Here is a 22,749-nt window from a genome sequence, read left to right on the forward strand (position 1 = left end):
CATCAACTGGCCACACACAGGAGCTCCTTGTAAGATTTCTGACCAGGGATTCAGAAGAGTACCCAAGAGCCAAGGACCACTCGGAAAGAGCTCCAGAAACACTTGGAGGCAGCAGGTGCCGTCGTCACAGAGAAAACAATAGGCAATGCACTCCACTGCTCACGCTCACCCGCAAGACTCCATTACTAAAGAAAAGGCATGTCGAAGCTCGTTTAAAGTTTGCTACAACTCATTTGGACAAGCCTATGAAATACTGGGAGAGTGTAGTCTGGTCAGACGAGAGCAAGATTGAACTTTTTGGCTGTCATACTACACACCATGTTTGGAGAAGAAATGTCACTGCACATCACCCTAAAAACACTGTACCAACAGTGAAGTGTGGAGGTGAAGCATCATGGTGTGGGGCTGTTTTTCATCGCATGGTACTGGCGGACTGCATATAACTGAAGGAACGATGAATAGAACCCTTTACCGGGAGAGTCTTGAGAAGAATCTGCAGCCATCCACCAGGATGATGAAGATGAGATGTGGGTGGACTTCCAGCAGGACAGCGATCCAAAGCATACAGCAAAGGAAACTCTCGATTGGTTTCTGAGAAAAAAATTAAGGTGTTAGAATGGCCAGGTCAATAACCTGACTTGAATCCAACTGAACAAGATTTAAAGACAATATGTTTAGAAGAATGGGCCAAAATCACACCTGAACACTGCGGCCCATTCATTTCTTCATGCAGGAAACGTTTTGAAGCCGTCAATACAAACAAAGGCTTCTCCACTAAGTATTAAATACATTTCCGTTAGCGTGTCATTTTTCCCCGTGTCATTCCTCTTTATTACACATAACTTCATTTATGGACTTTAATGTGTGGATTTCTTGAGTTAATACTGCTGTCTGGTGAAAATTCCATGTGAATAACCTCATTGGAAATATATTCACTGAAAAAAATGTTGATGCGTCCAATACTTATTTCCCCCAGTGTAATTTACTCTCTGTCCCTGTCAATGTTCAGGTATAAAATAAAAGCAGAGAACAAGCTCTCTCTTATGCAAGATCTCTCATCTCTAAGTGGTAGTGCGCTGTACTGTAATGCCAAGAACGTTTCCGTGTCCCTTTGTCTCTGACTAGGAAAAAAAAAAAAAATCGTCAGAGCTTGGATTGGCCTTGGGCCAAATTTATATGCTGGTTCACATTCATAATCACGCAAGTGTTTTCAATACCAGGTCAAATCAGGAATTCCTTTTTTTTAAAAATACAAGTAGAATTTATTGTAATTACTTTAAGTCATTATGAGGGGCTGGAATGATGAGAAGAACCAATAAAACCTGCTTTAAGTAAAATTTCATCCTTCATGCTAAATGCAACTGGATTTATACGCACCGTTGGCATTGCTGGTGTTTAAAGGGATTCAGTCCAATTTACAAAGGTGAAAATCTGAGTTTTCTTAACTTCAGTGTCCAGCAGGAGACCTGTTGAAGGGAAAAACTCCACTACGGAGGGTACTGTCTCGTCCCGATCAATCCCGCTTCTGAAAAACTTTACAGAAAAAATAGGACACGGACGCCCGAGGTGCTTTTTAGAGTCACGTCAGGAACCGTTTCCTAAAACACTCCGTTTCCACAGAGAGTTTGAATGGTCGCGATGAAGTGGGAAACCTGGTAAGGTGCAGACAAAAATACGATTTGCACTGTGAATTGTTACCAACACCAGAATATTGTGTAGGACCCCTGATGGTGTTAGTATCCTGCAGTGTTCACCTTCTCATGCAGTGCGATTTGAGGAAAGACGATGAACTTTCATGGCTGTTGTAAGATCTGAATTATATTACAGTAACGTTTCTACAGAATAAAAATCAGGCTCTGGTTTGAAGTTTGTGAATGTGAAAGAAATAAAACATGTTTTTACAGGGATTAACAATGAGTCAAGTCCACAGTGAATAAAATCCCTGCACGAGTCATGTATGAATATGTCTAGATTGATGAACGCAGACATGATCATGAACATACATATTTAACATTTAATTGTTTTTTTGAAAAATTAATTTATTTACTTTTTTTTTTTTTTTTTTGCATTTGCTCAATGGGTGAAGTTATATATATGCCTCGAGTCCCCGAGTCCGACTCAGCTCTTTCCACTCTGTCTCTTATAGTTCTGTATCATTCTCCTCATAACCGGGTCTGATTCCAGATCTGATTCCTTGACGTCCATGTTTCCACAGCCGACCACGGGACAGCTGATGGAATAAACCAGTCCAAGAAAAGGGAAAGTTAGTGCTGCTTGTTAGGATACCGTAGAAATATTTCCAGGTGTTACCTGCTGCTAAATGAAAAAAAGTGCACTTTTATCTTTAGACTTCAGTTTTAGCGGTTTCAATTTTGCTTCAGCTTACCGACATTTCTTCTTATTGGTATGCTTCATCTTAATGACGGACAGAATGGCCTCCTGATCGTAGTAATGCTGGCACTTCTTGTTTTTCATTGGATTGACCATTTCAACCTGTCAGCAACATACAGGTTATATAACATCATAATCTTTATCCTCTGTTCAGTACAAAACTTTTTCTTAAAAACAAAATGGTTTAAAAATATTCTCAACTCAGCTCTAATAAACAATCTTTTTTTTTTAATGTATTTTTTAAATTATTATTAAATAAATAAATCCTCTATTATTACAGAGGTGATGTTTTGGCCCTGTTCACCTGAGAGTACCAAAGTTAAACGTTAAGATCAACACTATGGACAAAGATTTTTAAGACGAATGCTTTGTATTAAAGGGATAGTTCACCCAAAAATTAAAATTCTGTCATCATTTACTCACCTCATTTCGCTCCAAACCCATAAGACTTTGTGTTCCGAAGATGAACCAAAGTCTTATGGGTTTGGCGCGACATGAGGTGAGTAAATGATGACAGAATTTTCATTTTTGGGTGAACTATCCCTTAAAGTATTAGGACAGCATTAATAGCAGACTGTTAGAGCTAGACTTCATACTGATTGGCTGAGACGTCTAGGCTTTTATGGATGTTTATATACCTGGGTAAGAGGACATGTGAAGTTCGTCTGGCTCTGTGTTACAGCAATGTCTTCATCCAGCTCCTCTTCTACACTTCCTCCTGCCATCTGATTTACTACACACACACACAGTATTACATGTGTATATAACATGCATATATATGTACAGTTGCATGAATAAGTACAGTTGTAATCAAAATTGAGACTCTTTGCAAACAGACTTTCAGCTGTTTGCAATGAACACATCAAACAAAAGCAACTGAAATAGTTCAACACAACGAATGCTTCGAGTGGTTTCCCCCAAATTCAACTGAAAATGATGACGTATCATTATAATGACTTCTCCAGTTTCAAAATTACCCAACCCCTTCTTGGTAAGCATCTTTAGTACTCAGTAGAGCACGCTTTTGCTGTTATGACCTGCTGCAAACGAGATGCAAAGCTTCTGGCAGTGTTCCTGAGGAATCTTAAACCATTCCTCATGAGCAATGGCCTCCAGTTCAGTAATATTCTTGGGTTTGCGTGCTGCAACCACCTTCTTCAAATCCCACCAGAGATTTTCTATGGGGTTCAAGTCAGGTGACTGTGATGGCCCTGTAGAATCTTCCCTGTAGAATCTTCTGCAACCAAGCCTTGGTAGAATTTGAGGTATGCTTGGGATCATTGTCCTGTTGGAAGGTCCAATGATGCCCAAGGTTCATCTTCCTCACAGATGGCATGAGGTTTTCTCCTAGGGTTTCCTGATACTTCAATGAATCCATCTCGCCTTCCACACGCTGCAGGTTTCCAGTGCCAGAGAATGTAAGGCAGCCCCAGAGCAACACCGAGCCACCACCATGCTCGACTGTGGACAGAGTGTTCTTTATTCATTCTTCTTCCTCCAGACATACCGCTGATCCATCGTGCTGAAAACTTCCAGTTTTGTTTCATCGCTCCACAGAACAGAATCCCAAAACTTCTGTGGCTTATTTATATGATCTTGAGCCGATTTTTCTTGTTCTCTTGGGTCAGTAGTGATGTACGTCTTGGAGTTCTGGCATTGTCTAGTACGCGCCTTACTGTGCTCACTGAAACCTTACTGTTTGTTACCACCAAGTCTTGCTGCAGGTCTTTTGCAGTCACTCGAGGGTTTTTCACAACCTGCTTTCTCAGAAATCTGCTTGCAGCTTCCCTTTTCTGCCCCGTCCAGGTATTTTATACATTTTCTACCCCTAGCCAGTTCAGGTATTTCATGTGTTCCAGCTCAAGCACACCTGGTGCAACTAATGAAGCCCTTGATTAGTTGCATCAGGTGTGCTTGAGACAACACCCATTTTACATATTTGTGCTGTTGTGAGGGATTCTGTTCAGGGGGTTGAATTATTTTGAAACTGGAGAAGTCATTATAATTTGCATTTTCAGTTGAATTTGGGGAAACCGCTTGAGGCATTCGTTGTGTTGAACTATTTCAATTGCTTTTGTTTGATTTGTTCACTGCAAACAGCTGAAAGTCTGTAAAGTTTGACAATAAACCTGATCTGCAATGGGGGTGGAATCATTTTGACTGCAGCTGTGTCTCAGATTAGAGTCAAGCCAGGTTGTCATACATTTAGACACAAAATAAATACAGGGAGGTTTATCACCTTTTGGCTAATTAACACACTGATTTCTTTTACAACAATTATACTGCAAAATACACCATTTTTATTTGGTACAAAAACTCACCATTCACTCAGTCATCAACATGGGGATTTATTTTTTTTTTTTATGAAAACACAATAAAAATCTCTTCATCTAACCATAAAATAAATAAATAAATAAGAGCCAACAGTTTGCTAGACTCTACTGTAACTTTGACTGAAACGGTATTCTATGTTTAGACATTGGTGTAAAAGGAAAGATTGTTACACAGGATACAGAAAACAATCAAATGTATAGTGGAGGATCTGGGGTGTTGTGGAACTGGGTTTCTCCAAAGGCCCTGGGAACCTTGTTAGGATACACCATGTAGCATGATGTAGGAGCAGCAGGAGATTTTAAATGAAAATCCAGTTCCTTCTGCCAAGAGGTTACAAATGAGTCATGGTTGGGTCTTCCTATAGGACAATGATCTGAAACATATGTCCGGATCTACACAAATATGGTTGAAGGACCACAAAATGAAGCATTTGACATGGACACGCCAGTGCCATGATCTGAAAAACCACTGAAGAGAAAGGAGAAGACGCCACAAGAGAGGAAGAAGGACCCTGGAGCATCTGGAGAGAACGTGTACCGAGGAAAGGTCTCAGATTCCTGCTCTGTATTCTCCCATCTCTCAAGCATTATAGGATGTGTGGTATTGTAAAACAGAATTTTAACCAAAAACATTTAATAACGAGGATCTGGGATGTTTTGGGGACGTTTTATTTTCGTAGGATAGATGCTCCAATTAAAGGTTCTCTCAGATTTTTAGCACAATATTAAACTAAATCGCAATGATGACATTATTTCATAACTTTTGAAAGCGTTACCTAGTTACATTCATATCGCGCTTTTCTAGACACTCAAAGCACTTTACGTAGTATGGGGTGGAGTGGGGTGGGGTGGAGTTGGGTGGGGGGTCTCATCAACTGCTAATAGTGTGTAGCATCCACCTGGATGATGTGACGGCAGCCATAGTGCGCCAGAGCGCCCACCACACACCAGCTATTAGTGGAGAGGAGAGAGTGATGTAATCCATTCAGAGATGGAGATTATTAGGGGGCCGTGATAGAGAAGGGCCAGTGGGGGAATTTCACCAGGACTAGAGGTTATACCCCGACTCTTTACGAGAAGTGTCCTGGGATTTTTTAATGACCACAGAGAGTCAGGACCTCAGTTTAATGTCTCATCCAAAAGACGGTGCTGTTTTTACAGTGTAGTGTCCCCTTCACTATTCTGGGGCAAGACGAAACAAATAAATATAGCATTTCGCAAACAAACACAATCTGCCCTGAAAAGGAAAACTCGACTCTCAAACAAACAGAAAGTGATTTTCTCACAAATGCATCTAAGCAACTTCCTCTTCCAAATCAACTGATGGTGCCATCGGTCAATTTACATTAGTGTGGGAGGGATGGTACACTGTCAATCACAGTGACACTGGCCAATCTTGAGTGTCCGTGCGCTCATGCATGTAAAAGGAAGCGGACAGTGTTTTCCTCCAGGTGTGATGCGGCTGTTCAAAAAGATGCAGCTGACTGGCAGCGTCATGTATCTCGGAGGAAGCACATTACCCTTCGCTCACACCAGTAGGTAGCTGGAATTGGCCAAGACTAAATCCCCTCTGAACCAGAAACTAATGGGACTGAGCACCAGGGAATCATCTGATCACCTGCAGGAATAATGAGGATTACCTTGCTGCAGAGATTTCCTGATGCTGTCTCGGAAGGCTACCACTTTACTGTGTTTTTCAACGTCAGCATCGGAGACCGCAGCCGTTCGTTCAGCAAATCGCTCCTTTACTGAGTCTTTCAGCTTGAACATGGCGTCTGGAGGCTCGTGTCTCACCTACAATAAGTGGGAGCTCGGTGAGAAAACTGGAAAGCAACACTGTGATGTCACAAGGAGCAAAAATACCAACCTGAGCAACCATCTGCTCGACAGATTCCACAAAGCAGTTGATCTCTCTGTCCAGTTTGGCACATTCCAACATCATCTGATCCAGTTTCTTCAGACCTGGACTGTCATCTGTAGCTGCAATAAAAAAAAAAATTTTTTTTTAAAGTGTGGACAATATTAATACTTCTCATCTATATAAGGAAACCGAGTTATTTCAACTTGTGAAAGCTGATACACAGGTCTATAACTGCAGGTGTATAATAATGTGCATGGTCTAATATGTTCTACTGCAACAACTAATTCATAGGTACTTGTACACTTCCGGTCAGAAGTTTGGAGACACTTGACTTAAACCAGGGGTGTCCAAGGTTATCCGGAAAGGGCCGGTGTGGGTGCAGGGTTTCATTCCAACCAATCAGAAGCCACACCTGAGTCTATTGAAAGCCAGGATCAACTGATTAAACAGGTGGAATCAGGTGTGGCTCCTGCTTGGTTGGAATGAAAACCTGCACCCACACCGGCCCTTTCCGGATAACCTTGGACACCCCTGACTTAAACGTTTCTTATGATCTTAAAAAACTTTTGATCTGAAGGTGTGTGATTAAACGTTTGAAATTGGTGTCAGAGACAAAAATATAACTGTGCTAACATATTCATCAGAAAACTAACATTTTATTTACAAAAAATATTTTTTTTTTTTAAACAGACGACTCGGAGCGAAACATTCCGAAAAGCAGCCAATAAGAGTCCAGCGTCGGTGGGAACTCCTTTAATACTGTTTAAAAAGCATCTCAGGAAAATCTAGGCAAAAAGGGTGTCTACTCTAAAGATGCTAATTTTTATTTGGATGACTATTATCATTCTAAAATGTGTGCTGAAATAAAAATACAGAACGAGCGTGTCTAAACTTTTGACCGGTAGTGTTTGATGGAAGCTCCACAGGTCTAGTAATAAATCATGCATTTAACAACAACAACAAAACCTCCTACACATATATGGTACAATATGGTGCAGTCTTATGTGAGAAGACATTTTGGAAGGAGTCTCCAGTGTCAGCACTTCGTAACAGCCGGAGGTACATGTGCTCAGAACTGTTATAAAGTTTAGTGTTAACAGGAACTAAATGTAACTATTAACGGTTAAAAAGTACGACGTGTTGTTCTTTAATCCATACTAATACATAGTAAATGTTGGTAAACTGCTGTAGTACACTAGGAATAAAACCCTCAGGACCAATCCGTCGTTGCTTATTTTCCTACAACAGCACGCCCCCACATGTTTATTCCTCACTCATTACTGTTAAAGTCACCTTGAGCTTCGACCAGATCCAGAGCGACTTCTGACACAATGTCCATCCCTGTGCTGATGTCCGTCTGACATGTCTTCAGAGAGGACAGCTGGGGCTGAATGGTGTTCAGGGACATCTCTCTGGAATAGTGTTTCATTAAGGAGAGAGGGAGGGGGAGATGGAAAGGAGGAGGGGGGAAAAGAGAGAGAGAGAGAGAGAGAGAGAGGGAGGGGGAGATGGAGAGAGGGAGAGAGAGATGTATTCCTGTATGTGGAGTACTATTTTGTCATACTATTTGGAAGTGTGCTAGTACGCACTCTTTGAGAAGGCGCCTCTGAGTTTGGTTTGTTTACAGGTTAGCACCGTTAGCCAGCTAAGCAAGCGGAAGTGGTTGTGAATTGATTATCCTATTGCACCGTTAAAAACGCAGTAACATCGTGTCTATAATACGCCTGTCAAAAATCGTACTATAAAACACCCAGAACTTGAACAAATTAATTTTATTAGCAGCTCACCACCGCTCCAAAGTAACGCGCCACAAGAAAAGCTTCCGGGTTTTTGACGGCAAAATAAAAGTCTCTAAAAGCGGTTGTGAATTTTTCCGTTACTACTAATACTACTATTACTATTAGTAGTAGTTTGAGTACTACTAGTATTATTAGTAGTAAGTAGTAGTTTTAAAACTACTACTACTAGTAGTAGTAATAATGATAATAATCCATCCATCCATTTTCTATACCACTTATCCTACAGGGTCGTGGGGAACCTGGAGCCTATCCCAGGGAGCATCGGGCACAAGATGGGGTACACTCTGGACAGGGTGACAATACATCACAGGGCACAATCACATACACACTCATACACCCATTCATACACTATGGACTCTTTGGACACGCCAATCAGCCTACCATGCATGTCTTTGGACTGGGGGAGGAAACAGGAGTACCCGGAGGAAACCCCCGCAGCACAGGGAGAACATACAAACTCCGCACACACAGGACCATGGCCCCCCCAACCCTGGAGGTGTGAGGCGAACGTGCACTAAGCCACCGTGCGTCCAATAATAATAATAATATTAATAATAATAATAATAATAATAATAGTTGAGGTGCTGTAGCAGGTAGTCTTGCCATCTCCCAGTTTCACATGTTCTCACCATGTGTAAACTGGTTTCCAGTAGGTGGACTGGCTACATTAAATAGCAACAAGATGTGAAAGCGTATGTGAATGTGTGTGTGTGTGTGTGTGTGTGTGTGTGTGTGTGTGCCCTGTAATGGACTGGTGTCCCATCCAGGATATATGCAAGGACAGGCTCTGAATCTACAACGACCCCGATTAGGATCAAGTAATTACTGAAGATAAATGAATGAATGAATTACTAATTATATATTATATTCTCCAGATATTATAGTTAATTTACCACAACAATCAAGCAACCATAAATTTACTTTTCACCCCATTACAATTAAAGTACAACTGACCTCAGAAATGTGCTTTCAAAACATCTTCAGGTCCAGGTTTATTTAGAATACAGAGCAAACATCCATCCATCCATCCATGTTCTATATCGCTTATCCTTCAGGGTTGCAGGAAACCTGGAGCCTTCCCAGGGAGCATGGGGCACAAAGCGGGGTACACCCTGGTGCCAATCCATCGCAGGGCACAATTACACACACTATGGGCACTTTAGACATGCCAATCAGCCTACCGTGCATGTCTTTGGACTGGGGGAGGAAACCGGAGTACCCGGAGGAAACCCCCGCAGCACGGGGAGAACATGCAAACTCCACACACACAGGGTAGTGGCGGGAATCAAACCTCCAACCCTGAAGGTGTGAGACGAACGTCATGCGATGAAATTCTTAGGCTACAACAGCACACTCCTACAAACAACATACACTAGATGGTCAAAGGTTTGTGGACACCTGATCATCACACTCATATGTGGGAGTTCATCCAAACTGTTGGAAGCACAGAACTGTATAGGATGTTGTGTGCTGTAGTATTACAGTTTCCCTTCAGCTCGGGACCCTAACATCATGCACACACTCACACACTCATTCTCACCTAGGGGCAATTTAACAGTGAGCACAAGAGGAACCCCACAGAATCTGTTGGAACCAAACAGAATCCGGAGGAACCCACAGAATCCGGGGGAACCCCACAGAATCCAGAGGAACCCACAAAATCTGGAGGAACCCCACAGAATCCGGGGGAACCCCACAGAATCCAGAGGAACCCACAGAATCCGGAGGAACCCCACATTGACATGGACAATGTGATTTTTGTCAGATTTGAACATCCATTTGGAATCTAAATGGAAATGCTTGGAATGGGGGGGTTATAAACTGTAAGTCACTCGTTCATTCCTGTTCAGTAACCGCTTTATTATCGTCAGGGTCACGATGTTAACCTTTTATATGAAAAATCCTGTTGCTAGACGGCGGCTTTTATCGTGACACTCGCACACAAAAGCCGAGAACCACTACTAGGATGTCTCGATTCGAGTTATTTTTTGTCCCCACTCGCGTTATGACAATCTCCGCCTCCTACATTGTGATTGGCTGAAAGCGGGAGCAGTACCCACGAGCAGCTTCCTGATTGGATATCCCCTTTAACCCCATGTGACTTCGTACCTATGAGAGACTCTAATGACGCCGGAAGATTGCTAGGGCGGAAAACGGGTGGGGGAAAGTAGCGTTTCGTGCGCGGCCACGTCATTGTAAATGGAGTAAGAGTAGGTTTGAACCAAAATAGAAGATACCGAAACAGGATTCAGCAGCTGCGACCAGACTCCAGCGCGGCCGTACAGGGATATTCATACCCCAGTCAGGAGGCGTTATTAAACACACCTGGTGGGATCTGTGTATAATCATATGGAAAGATGTCAGACATCGGGGACTGGTTCAGGAGCGTCCCGTTCCTCACGCGCTACTGGTTCGCGGGGTCAATCATCGTGCCGCTTATAGGAAAACTGGGCTTGATCAGTCCCGCCTATCTCGTGCTGTGGCCGCAGGAGTTCTTTCATAAGTTCCAGGTGAGTTCAAGCAAACATGTGAACCGGGTAAATCTGATTAGAGTGTTAATAAGGCCAATAGGCCGCGTGTCAGTACTGCAGTGAAGCACACACCGGAAATCGCCTGTGGGGTCGTGTCTCAAATGGCACTGATCTCCACTACATAGTGCACAGCGGGGATTGTCAGCGAACTGCTAGTGCGTATACAAGTATAGAAAATGAAGCCTTCTGCGGCTCTACATGTATTTAACAGACTGTATCCAGATCTCCCTTTGTTAGTGATATAATTCAGTGCACTGTGAGTCTAAACAAGGTTTAGGATCCAGCCATAATGAGTACTTCCGGGTTTCTGAGCGTCCAGCACTTTCTCATATTACTAGTTTTAGTTTCTGTGCTAAGTGAGAATTATTATTATTATTATTATTATTAGTAGTAGTAGTAGTAGTAGTAGTAGTAATAGCCTGTCCAGGTTTCTGTCCACCATGCTGGAACAAAAAAAAACCCCAATAGAAACCATCACAGAAATTCTAATGGTTTCCACTACAAATACCATTACAAGCCATTTCGCTGTTAACTGTTCCAACCATTACCATTACTGGTCCTTAGGTCCACTAGACCTAACATGCCACCAATAGAAGGCAACAAATTACCAGTAGAGACCCACAGGGACCATTACAGTTTCCATTACAAATTCTACGAGGGTTTTTATTGGGGTTTGTTTGTTTGGCTCAGCAGCGCAGGTTTCTGTGCGGATTCCTCTGAAAGTTCGAGAATATAGTGAGAAAACAAAGTCGAATTTTGAATGAGGAGCCACGAGTTTGTATGACAGTAAAATAGAGAAATAGTATTTAAAATAATAATAATAATAATAATAATAATAAACCCCACATATTAGGGATAAGTGTATAAATAAGTATAACACTGTTATAATAGTGAACGACTGGTTTGGTGCAGCCGTGTTTCCTTCCGAGGCACAAGATGGCGCCCAGAACACAGCAAGTGCGGAATGCACTGGACTCAACCGCTTGAACTGCCAAATCTGTGGCGAGAAACAATACTTATTTAGTATTCATTTATTTATTTAAGTTGTTTGTTTGGCATAAATCAGGGTGAAATCTCAGATGGCTCCCTACTCAAGAGTACTGTAAAGTGTAAAGAAGTGTTGGGTCCAAGACCGTGGCCAGTAGAGTGAGTCAAGAGCCAGTATGACTCGGGTTAAAGAAGAGAACACCACCTCACACACAGCCGAGTCCAGACAATGTCCTGACCCTCCATGAACTTTCTGTTGAAGTAACTCACTTTGGGATGATCATTTTTGCGCAAATTAGCACACAGGACCTGTTAATAAACATCACCCATTCTTCTAGTAGGCACTGCAATGTAATTTTTTAGCTAGTTATATAAATGATTTTTTTTTTTTTTTTTAAAATCAAGAAATACAACAGAACCAGTATAACACGCACGAAGATTTGCAAGATTTGCCCATTTCCTTTCATTCGATCACTCAGCAGGTAAATAGAAATGCATTCAAAACGAGCATTTGTTTTGGCTCGTATAACTTTCCGAGAGCGAACATATTACAAGTTCTACTTGTGCTTCCTATATGAACACAAGAGGGTGAAGTAACTGGAAACATAGTCACTCGAAATGTATAGGTGCTCTTTAACTCCACGTGCACTTACATGTTTGTACTGCGACTGTAAGCTGTTTGTTCATGCAAATGATCTTATGGTCTCGGGTGGTGGAGGGAAAATATTTTTCGACAGATGTGTGTGTGTGTGTATATATATATATATATATATATATATATATATATATATATATATATATATATATATATATATATATAATAAAATTTCAACGGCGTTATGACCAGCCCAGTCTCAAGTACCACAACTCTACTATACGGGATATACACTATAGGCTTCCCCTCACCTGCATGTCCTGTACAAGTTTACCTGTTTGCTCCCAATAAGAGGATATGTAGAGTACATCTTCCAGCTTTGAAACTGGGGACATTTTGTTTTTATTTGAAAACGTCGTGTCTTTCACATGATTTCATAAGAATTGAAAGTTTCGAGTCAAAATCATTTGCATTAGGTTTCAGTAGCCGGGCTGTAGGATCATGCTGAAGACATTTGCAGAGTATGGTACACGCTGACACATACACAGGACTCGGTAGACCAAAAAAGTATTTAAAAAAAAAAACCCCAAAACATTAGTGCTACAGTTAAAACAGCAGTACAAAACTGAGTTGGAGATCAAACAATTTGGATCATGTGCATTTATATATATATATATATATATATATATATAAGTATTCATTTGTTTGAAAGGCATAGCAGGATTGTGTTAGATGCCTAGTGCGCAGCAGATGTACAGTGGTCAACCTTTTACAATGTAAAATCTTACAATGTACCTTGATGTTTGTAGACATCTCTAATAACTTAACAAAACCACGGATCACCATGTGATCCCTCGCGACATTTACCTGCTGCAGGAACAGCTGCTACGGCACTCTGACGCCGACATGGTTCCTTCTTTCACTGCACTGTATGAGTCGGATTGGAAACCGAAGTCATCTCGGCACTGCTTCAGAGCTTACAACAAGACCTTTCACCCTCAGCTCTTTGCTCAGATTGAATTCTGCCTCACTTTTTGAATTGCTTTGGAGAGAACATCTGGCAATAGTGAAGCAGTCAAGCAAAGCAGGACGTTCTTTCAAGCACAGAATGTGTTAATAATGTTTCATATTTCATTCAGTGTCCAAGACACACCGTACTTGGCTTTAACAAGCACACCGTTTTCTATTGAGAGACCGTTCGATTTGTTTTCTCGTCTCTCTCAGCCTCGTTCCTCGTTCTCCTCCCATGCAGTCCTGTGGTGTGTGTTTTCTCTAACTCACTTTTCTCTGCACTGCAGGCTGCAGCTCGGCACAGAGAGATGTAGACCTTCAGGACAGGGTGGAGCGGTGTGAGGCGGCGAAGTGCACGATAACTGAATACACTAGTATCACTGCCGTCGCTATATCAGTTTACAGTGCAACATCAGTGCGAGTGTTACTAGGTTAGGGAGAAACTGCAGCAGTACAGGTCCAGTCCATCACAGTGCCCCTTACACACACACACACACACCCCTATGGAGAGTTTCTTAGCCAGTCCACCTTCTGGTATGTTTTTGGGAGGTGGGAGGAAACCGGAGAAAATCCACGCACACACAGTAACCTGAGCTGGGGACCCTGGAGCTACAAGGCAGCTGAACCACCTGCCTGTCTGGAAATGTTACAACGCCTCCTGTAAGAACCTGGGACTTTTCTCTTCTAGAAGTATCCATCCATCCATCTTCTATACCGCTTGATCCTTTTCAGGATCGCGGGGAAACCTGGAGCCTATCCCAGGGAGCATCGGCACAAGGCGGGGTACACCCTGGACAGGGTGCCAATCCATCGCAGGGCATCCTTGCTTCTAAATCGAATAAATGCAGCGTTAGACAATAAGTCGCTTTTATATAACACACATTAAAGCACACTAAGTAGGATTAGTTTGTTTGGTTAGAGTGTGTTCTGTCTAGCCTGATTTCTAGCAGTTGTAGTTTATAATCCAGTTGGGGCCAAAGGTTTACATACACCTAGGCAGAAGAAATTCCACAACCTCAGTTTTTCCACACGGTTCATGTTATCATACAGTTTTATTTTACGTAAATTAGCGCATCTAGTTTGTTCACATCCGAGGTCATCGATTGGAAACGGACTTATTTAAGATCCGATCGACTATATCGGAATTCCAGCGGGTCAAAAGTTTAATGCACCGCGTTGACCGAGTTGGAGGTACCAGGTGTGTACGTTCACCGCTGGTCCGAAAGGCAAAGTCGTGCAAGAGCGACGAAAAAGTCAGACTGAAGATTGATCATCACCAGGATGAAGACCCAGCCTTTTGGAGGAGTGTTCTCTGGTCAGATGAAAGAAGAAATTGGACTGTTGGGCCATGAAGATGTACGAGGGGAGGTTTTTAAGCTGAAGCTCACCAACTGTGAAGCATGAGGGTGGTAGCAGCATCATCTGGGTCGTGGGGGGGTAGCATCTTGCCCAAGGACACTTCAGCCTTTCTGAATTAAAGCTGAAATTCTGATCTATCGTTCATCATCATCATCATCATGTTCACCCAAATGTCTTCAGCGTTCAGCAAAACCCATGTTGGCCTTAAATTTTAGTAAATACATGAGACTTGACTCTAAGCACAAAAACAACTGCTTCTCTGAACATCTCGGATTTAGTTAAGCTGTTCTCAGTGAATTTAGCAGGGTCTGTTTGTTCTTTAGAAAATAGGCCGAACTGATTTATTGCATATTTCAAACGCTCCGTCACACTATGTCACTAACGTCGTCAGAACGGGACGGAAAGAAGCTATAATCGTCACAGCCCTACTTCATACTGAAGATGTACAGAGAAAAGTGTGTGAGGGGGGAGGGGTGCCCGTTGTTTCCTGACCCATTTTCCATGCCAGGGAGTTACCACGGCTAAAACGGATGACTGAGCAGATTAATTTCTGGCCAGTTAGATGTGCGCTGCAGTTGTAGCTCAGCAGTCAATTCTCTCCGTCAGTCATCGGAACATTTTGAGTTCAAATTTCAGGACGATCGAAGGAACCTCTCCAGATACCTGGTGCAAAGTCATGGTGAATTTTAAGCTTCTACAAAACAAATCATTGAATAAAAGTTTCCTGTTTTGATTTCTGGGAAATTTGAAGTGGGTGGTAACCAGAGCTAAGCCTTCATCACTCTCTGTGTGGTGGGCAGATCAGCGTGAGTGCCCATGAAAAATCACAGCCTGGGGTTTACTCCGTATGTAGCGCACATTTTAAACAAGCAAACGCTAGAGCTTCTTCGAATCAGTTTCCGATTAATGAAGTTGATATACTTGAACAAAACCACAAGGAAAATTAGCTTCTTCTTTTTTTTTTAAGCAAGCGTTTATTCAGCAGAAATATCAGTAGATGTGGTATTCTTCTGAGGAAAAAGTATGTACACCCTTGGCCTCAAAAGTTAATATTGCCTTTTGCAGAAATAACTGCTTTTTTATTTTTTTCCGGACCATATTATCCGTCTATCTTTAATCGACACATACCGATGTGATCGGGGCATGTGAATATGAGGTGAATAATCTAATAAATGAACAATGGCAAATGCAAAGTTTCATCTTCGAATACAGTGCGCATGTGGGTGCTGATGAAATGAAAGCGAAAGCATTTAGCCAGTGTTAAATAACGCTACAGTTGATGTTGAGCAGCATGCACGTTCTCAGGCCAAATCCCTCACCTGATCAGGTTAGGAGCACACGTTACATACATCAAGTTCAAAGAGTAAAAAGGAACCTCAAAAAGGCCAACGGTAGAAGCATCAAGCACGTGAAGTAGCTTCGCTTAAGACTACAAGCTAATCAGCTAGGGCATCAGTGTAGAAACATCCTGAGGAGCCGTGTCGTGCCTGAAACTACCACGTATCAGCCGAAGCTCAAGTAACACTTTCAGTTGTGTGCTGAGGTTAAAGAAGAAATCGATCATCATTTGCTGAATGCACATTCTGAAACGAATAAGTGTTTTTTACAACACGCATAAAGAACTGCAGTACTCCAGCACATGTACACCGAATACCTGTTTCTCCCCCAAAACTTCAGTACCCTTTGTCCAGATGCTTACATCTTTACACATCCAACATCAATCCGTTCTTATGCAAACGACTGGCCCGGATCCTGCAGCCAGAAACTAATGAAGACGATCACTGTAGCAGGGACTCGATGGCAGTCTTGAGTCTGGCCTGGACGACCGCTTCCTGCGTCCAGTCTTGGGTCTGGCCTTGCCACTCTTCGAAGTCCTGGGCCTCTCCAGCCTCATCAAGGACTGGCGCATGCTCTCCTCGGTATACGCAAGATACACGTGAGACGGATCCACCTCAAACGGATCCTTTTCTTTCTTATCTGGCACAGGGGTTTGTTTTCTCCTGTTCCCGGTGTAAGCCACGCATTTCAGCTGCCATTCTCCTATGTCTTCATTCCAGCGTACATGATTCTCAATCGTTTCCTGGTATTCCTGAGGGATAAAGTCGTCAACGATTAGCATTCGCAGACGGAGTTCTCTGCCGAGCTGGCGGATGTTCTCCAGCAGGCCCTCGATCTCTCGGTGACGTTCCTGTTGCAGATCCGCCATCTCTGACCATCAACATGGTCCAGACTTTCTTCAATTTCTTGGTCTTGCCTTGGGCCTCCTCCTGCAAACTGGTGTATTTTTCCTCAAAGTCCAAACGCTCTTGCTCCTTTTCTTCCAGTTCTCTGCGGAGTTGCTCGGCTCTTTTCCGCCGTTCCTCCAGCTCGTTGTTTGATTCTTCTAGAAGCTTCCCCTGCTCCTGTGCCTTGGCCAGCAAGTCAACTCCTCCAACGATCACCTTCTTGTCCAAAGCAGACAGCTTCTCAAGTAAAAGGTGGTGTTCCTGCTGGGCTTTGAGCAGGTCTTTGTCCCTCTTCTCCAGCTCTGCTCGTGCCTTGTTGTGCTCCTCCTCCATGTCTAGCTCCTCCACGATCTTCACCTGCATCTCTGCCATCTTGTCCGGGGACACCTTCTTCCTTCCTCGTCGTTTCCCGCGTCTCTCTCCACCGTCTGCAGTCTCCTCCTCCCCTCTGTCCATCTCTTCAGAGCCGCTGCCCTCTGACCCCGAGATCTCCTCTCCTTCTTCCAACTTTTTCTTGAGCTCTTCGATCTCCTTCTGAAACTGGCGTAAGAGCGCATCTTTAGGGTCTTCGTTGATTCTCGCTTTATTCTCGATGTTCTTTGCACGGTTTGCATAGCGCAAGGTGCTGATGGTCTCATCATAGTTGTAGTCCGCCCGTCCAGTGTTTGCACACATCACGGTTTTAGAGTCTCCTCCCAGAGCGTCTTGCAGCAGGCGCGTGAGTTTGGATTTCCTGTAGGGCACGTGAAATAATTTCTTGTAGGTGTTTTGCATAATTGTCCACCAGGTTGCTGGAATTTTTGACCACTCTTCCATGCCATATTCTTTCAGTTGCATGATGTTTGAGGGTTTTCTTGCATGTTCTGCCCGTTTCAAATCCCCTACAACATGTCAATGGGATTCAAATCCAGGCTTTGACTAGGCCATTCCATAACCCTCCATTTCTTCTTTTTGAGCCGTTCCTTGGTGGATTTTCTTGTGTGCTTAGGATCATTATCCTGTTGAAAGGTCCACTTTCAGTCCAACTTCAACTTTCAGACAGATGACCTCACATTATCTTCAAGCACTCTTTGCTATGATGCAGAATTCCTAGATGAATCAATGAATGCAGGCTGTCCAGTTCCTGAGGCAGAGAAGCAACCCCAAACCATCACATTTCCACCACCATGCTTCTCCTGAAAAGTTGTCTATGGTCAGCGCCAAACATGTCTGCTGTTACTGTGGCCAAACAACTCTATCTTTGATTCGTCTGTCCAGAGCACATTATTCTAAAAGGCCTAGTCTTTGCCTATATGCTCATTGCCAAACTGTAGTGTTGCACAAGCTTTTTCCTGGCTCGCCTCCCATGCAGGTCAAACTTGTGCAATCTCTTTCTGATTGTAGAAACATGCACTTTGACACCAACAGTTGCAAGACTTACTAGCAGATCCTGTGATGAAAGTTTGGGAGTTCTTGGAGACTTCTTTGTGCATCAGACGGTCTGCTCTTGAGGTGGATTTTCTGGGACGGCCAGTCCTGGACTAATCAGCAGTCGTTTGAAATCTGCGCATATTTGTAGAATATTTTCCTCTCAGTGGAATGATGTGTTTCAAATAATTTGGAGATCTTTTTAAATCCCTTTCCAGGCTCATAGGCATCCACAATTTATTTTTTTTCTGAAGGCCTTACAGAACTCTTTAAATCTTAGCATGACGACACCACACACCTCAATATCAAAGGGAACACCAGACACTAGATATGAGAGGGGTGTATATATAAGACTGGTTCCACCTGCACTCCCTAAGCAGGTCCTAATCACTGGCACCCGATCTTCAACACCTGATTCGAAATTTTATGGATTTGAAGGTGTGATAAACGTAGGGGTGTACTTACTTTTTTCCACGTGCCTGATCTGTTTTTCGTTCATTTAAATTGTGAAAATTGCTACAAAAAGTCATTTTTATGTGTCGTTTGATCGTGTATCGGCGTTATTAATAGGTACTGTTTCAAAGAGGATGAAATGTTTGCTTGTTTAAGTAGCCAACAACAAAAATCTTAAACACTGGCGTTCCGATAGTTTTTACTAGCTGTAGAACATAATGAGAGTTGTGCTTATTTCGCCTGTCCTGCACTTTGCTAATAGCCAGCGAGGTAATCAGATAATTAGTGGTTAGTATTTATTTATTGCCATTCATTGCCACTACACAGAGGGCACAGCGACTGTAATGTATAACGTCTTATTGGATGTTGTAGATAATTCAGCTAACTTTACCCTTGTTACACATCCGTGTGTAAAAACAGCTCATGGTTCATGGAGCCAGTGAGACTACAGGAGACTGATGTGGGAAATAATGACGGTGAAGTGTTGTTAGAAGCAGATGTGCAAATTTTAGAGTAGGACAACGCCACGATGCCCAGTGATTTCATGCGTCACTAATCACTTGGTCTTTCTGCAGATATGGAGACCGATATCTTCGACACTGTATTTCCCAGTTGGGCCAGGAACCGGTTTTCTATACATGGTCAATCTGTACTTCCTGTATCAATACTCGTCCAGACTGGAAACAGGTACGCTTAACTCTCCGCCCTCCACGTAGCAGACCTACACCATGAAGAAGAGATCTGAATAATAAATGTATTAATAAGTTAGTTTATTAATAAGGATGAACAATATTAAAGTAAATGCTTGTTGTTGTTGTTTGTTAGTGTAAAATAGGGGTCTGCTGTCGGCTTCAGTTCTTCGCAGTGAAACTGGTCCCAGATCAGTTTAGGATAACGTGAATAAAATTTAAATCACGCACTCGCTAACTGAACATCCGGCTGTCTTTAGATGTAAAGAAACAAACGATAGACCGAATCGAACGCCGGATCGTTTAAAGGATCACAAGGACTAGTAAAATAGTTTGAAATAAACCTAGTTTGAAATAAACCTATTTATTTATTTTAAAAAGGTCCACCATTCTGGCGTAAATGTTGGAAAAAGAGGTTAAAGGAATTGCAAGCGAGTGAACACAGCATGAAATGATTAAGCTACAAACCTTTAATCACACACATAAACACCACTGTTTTATGAAGTCAGAACTCCATTAAGCTCGTGTTCCTCCACCAGGAGCCTTTGATGGAAGACCAGCGGACTACGTGTATATGCTGCTCTTCAACTGGATTTGCATCGTTGTATCCTTTTAGACTTTCGATATTTGTGTGTTTGAAAAAAAATGTTTTATTAAATGTTGGATCCTTGTCCTGGATGTGTGATTGTCCTTATCTACATGACCCAGATAACAGGACTGATGATGGACATGCAGGTAAGTCGTCGTCTGTTTTATCCTCGATGGTGTTAGCGTGTTCATCTCACTACTCGTTCAGTATTCGAGCCGAAAGGGAACGACGGAGTCCTGTCCGGACCGAGTTTTTAACGTTAGGAATCGCACACGCGGTCGGGACACACGGCTGGAGAAGTGGAAATAAAGGAGTGTATGATGAGGGACTGTAGAAAGACGAGTGCATCTTTTTTTTTTTTTTTAAATGTCAAGGTCTTCTTAATGGAAAAAGTGTGATCTTGGACAAGATCCCGGACAGACAGTAGTGCTTACGGCTGCTCGTTTGTGCTTGGTTACACATTTCAGAGCCTCATCCGTCTGTGCAGCTGTCGAAAGACGAGTCCGTGTGTACCTCGGACTGAAATACAAATGTAATCATTTAAAAAAAACGTGTCGTTCCCGTCCTCTCCCCGCAGCTCCTGATGATCCCGCTGATCATGTCCGTGCTGTACGTGTGGGCCCAAATGAATCGAGACATGATCGTGTCCTTCTGGTTTGGTACGAGATTCAAGGTAGAAATCCAATTTCGCAGATGTATTATCTCTTCAGACTGCATCGAAGTACCTTTTTAAAGCATTCTGACACTTGTAGCAAATGTTTGCAGGCCTGCTATCTCCCCTGGGTCATCCTGGGATTCAACTACATCATCGGTGGCTCGTAAGAACCTTCATTTTATCTTCTCACAGTTTAGCGTGTGGATTTTTAGAACACTTTGCGGAGAAGGGAAAAAAAGACAGGGTTATGCCACGTCTGTTTCAGTGTCTTTTTTTTTTTTTGTAGCAAGAATGAGACAAGTACTTATGATTAGTCATCCTCACACACCGCTGTACAGAGTCAGCGACAGTCTGGCTTCCAAACTTGGAGTCTCTTAAAGACTCCTATTTTATACCGACTTCTGCAACTGATATTTATATTCTCAAGCGTGAGTGATTTGTGCGACAACAAAACATGCCCTTGGGAGCAGAATTGCCTCAGTGCCTCATGCATTTAAAGTTTAAAGGCATAGAATTATTGTTCTGAAGAGTTTGGGGGATTTCCCGTCGATGAAAATCTAACAGTTGCCATCTGGGTTTTGTCGTAATCTCTCCTCAGGGTTGTGAACGAGCTGATTGGAAATTTAGTGGGCCATCTTTACTTCTTCCTCATGTTCAAATATCCCATGGACCTGAACGGCAGATCCTTCCTGTCCACGCCACAGACCCTGTAAGCACTCAGTCTCGATGCATTTTCAGTCTCGGTCAAAAACACTATAAATCGATATTCTCATGAATCTGATAAAGCTGTTTAAACCTATACAAGAGAGATCGTGTATTAAGAACTAGAGATGTGTACGGTGAGGTGATCAGGTGACTGAGCTGGTCCTCCAGACTTTATTCTGCTATTGCTCGTTACACTGTTTCCACAACGATCATTACGCACTTGTTCGGCGTCACATCTGCTGCCGTTGTGCTGTAAGACACGACAAACATCTGTTACACAACATCTGCTTTGACTAAACGTGTCTAGTCGAGGCGAGAGTATTCGTTCAACAGTCTCGTTTTTCCACAGCTATCGGTGGTTTCCAAATCGACACGGTGGAGTTTCCGGATTCGGCGCCCCACCCGTCCGGAGACGCGCTCCTCAGGAACAAGCAGGAGGAGACGGTAGACGTCACAACTGGGGACAAGGGAATCGGCTCGGGGAAGACTGAGGACGTCCTCCGACTGAAGCCTCCATGGACACTGATGCTCGCCAGGCACATAATAAAGCACTGCTGCAGGACACATGTTTTTGCATACGTTTGGGCTTCGGTTCAGTTTTTGTATCTCTCCTTCCGACTACGAATGAAAAGGTGACGATCACACGGCGCCCCTTCGCACCTCGTCAGCGTGTTCGTTTACTCCTCGTGATCTCGTACGTCGCTCTGTGACCGGACTTCTCACCGTCCACGGGCAGCCCCGCACAAAGAGGAGCTCGGGCAGAGTTTGTAGAAAGGAGACGAGGACTGAAACGTGTCCGTTTTAAAATCTAGCACACTGCGGGAGCGTGGGATGGCTTCAGGTTAAACACTTATCCGCCGAACGCTTTTAGTTTTCACCGTCTTGTTGATCATGTACAGAATATTTACTTGTTTTTGTTTTTTTTTTCCTCTTTGGACGAAGATGTGCAAATCCTGTGTTGATCGCTTTTACGAGCAAAATGTCATTTCTTTTCGTTCGAGTCCATAAAGCGTAACCTTTCCGTCTTAATACGGAAACGAATAAATTTTAAAAAAAAACACACACGTGTCTGAGCTGAAATTACTGAAATTAAGGTCATGTCAATTCGATACTTATAGATGCGGCCTGTAGGTGTCAGAACGTCCTAGAGATCCTAACT

At 42.9% G+C, this 22,749-nt stretch overlaps 3 protein-coding genes and 1 pseudogene across 6 annotated transcripts in view; 1 reads left to right on the forward strand and 3 right to left on the reverse strand.

Moving 5' to 3' along the window:
• The window catches only part of uba5 (ubiquitin-like modifier activating enzyme 5), a 171,499-nt gene that overhangs the window by 131,208 nt on the left and 17,542 nt on the right, over positions 1-22,749 (reverse strand). The window lies entirely within an intron of this gene.
• Positions 621-14,867, reverse strand: nsmce2 (NSE2 (MMS21) homolog, SMC5-SMC6 complex SUMO ligase). 4 transcript variants are annotated; one of them, XM_047151573.2, is made up of 7 exons: positions 13,365-14,867; positions 7,879-7,997; positions 6,592-6,704; positions 6,365-6,518; positions 3,030-3,124; positions 2,387-2,493; positions 621-2,230 (listed from the first exon to the last, which is right to left on the reverse strand). In XM_047151573.2, exons 1-7 carry the CDS (start codon positions 13,403-13,405, stop codon positions 2,119-2,121), a joined length of 741 nt encoding a protein of 246 aa, XP_047007529.1. In that variant the 5' UTR covers positions 13,406-14,867; the 3' UTR covers positions 621-2,118.
• derl1 (derlin 1) lies at positions 10,578-22,165 on the forward strand. The gene is given in 8 exon segments (NM_001200984.1): positions 10,578-10,894; positions 19,528-19,639; positions 20,181-20,245; positions 20,350-20,376; positions 20,808-20,903; positions 20,996-21,048; positions 21,484-21,594; positions 21,940-22,165. Coding segments are annotated over 8 exon segments (759 nt in total). The 5' UTR covers positions 10,578-10,741; the 3' UTR covers positions 22,082-22,165.
• Positions 15,682-18,568, reverse strand: LOC108265168 (kinesin-like protein KIF3A; annotated as a pseudogene).

This window comes from Ictalurus punctatus, chromosome 1, assembly GCF_001660625.3.
Source record: "Ictalurus punctatus breed USDA103 chromosome 1, Coco_2.0, whole genome shotgun sequence".
NCBI classification, from domain to species: domain Eukaryota; kingdom Metazoa; phylum Chordata; class Actinopteri; order Siluriformes; family Ictaluridae; genus Ictalurus; species Ictalurus punctatus.

Coding starts and splice junctions, on each gene's coding strand:
- nsmce2 (XM_047151573.2), bottom strand. CDS start 13,405: ATGTCGGCGTCAGAGTGCCGTAGCAGCTGTTCCTGCAGCAG. Junction 7,998..13,364: donor AGCAGCTGTTCCTGCAGCAG/GTAAATGTCGCG, acceptor ACACTATTCCAG/AGAGATGTCCCTGAACACCA. Junction 2,231..2,386: donor ACCAATAAGAAGAAATGTCG/GTAAGCTGAAGC, acceptor TTATTCCATCAG/CTGTCCCGTGGTCGGCTGTG.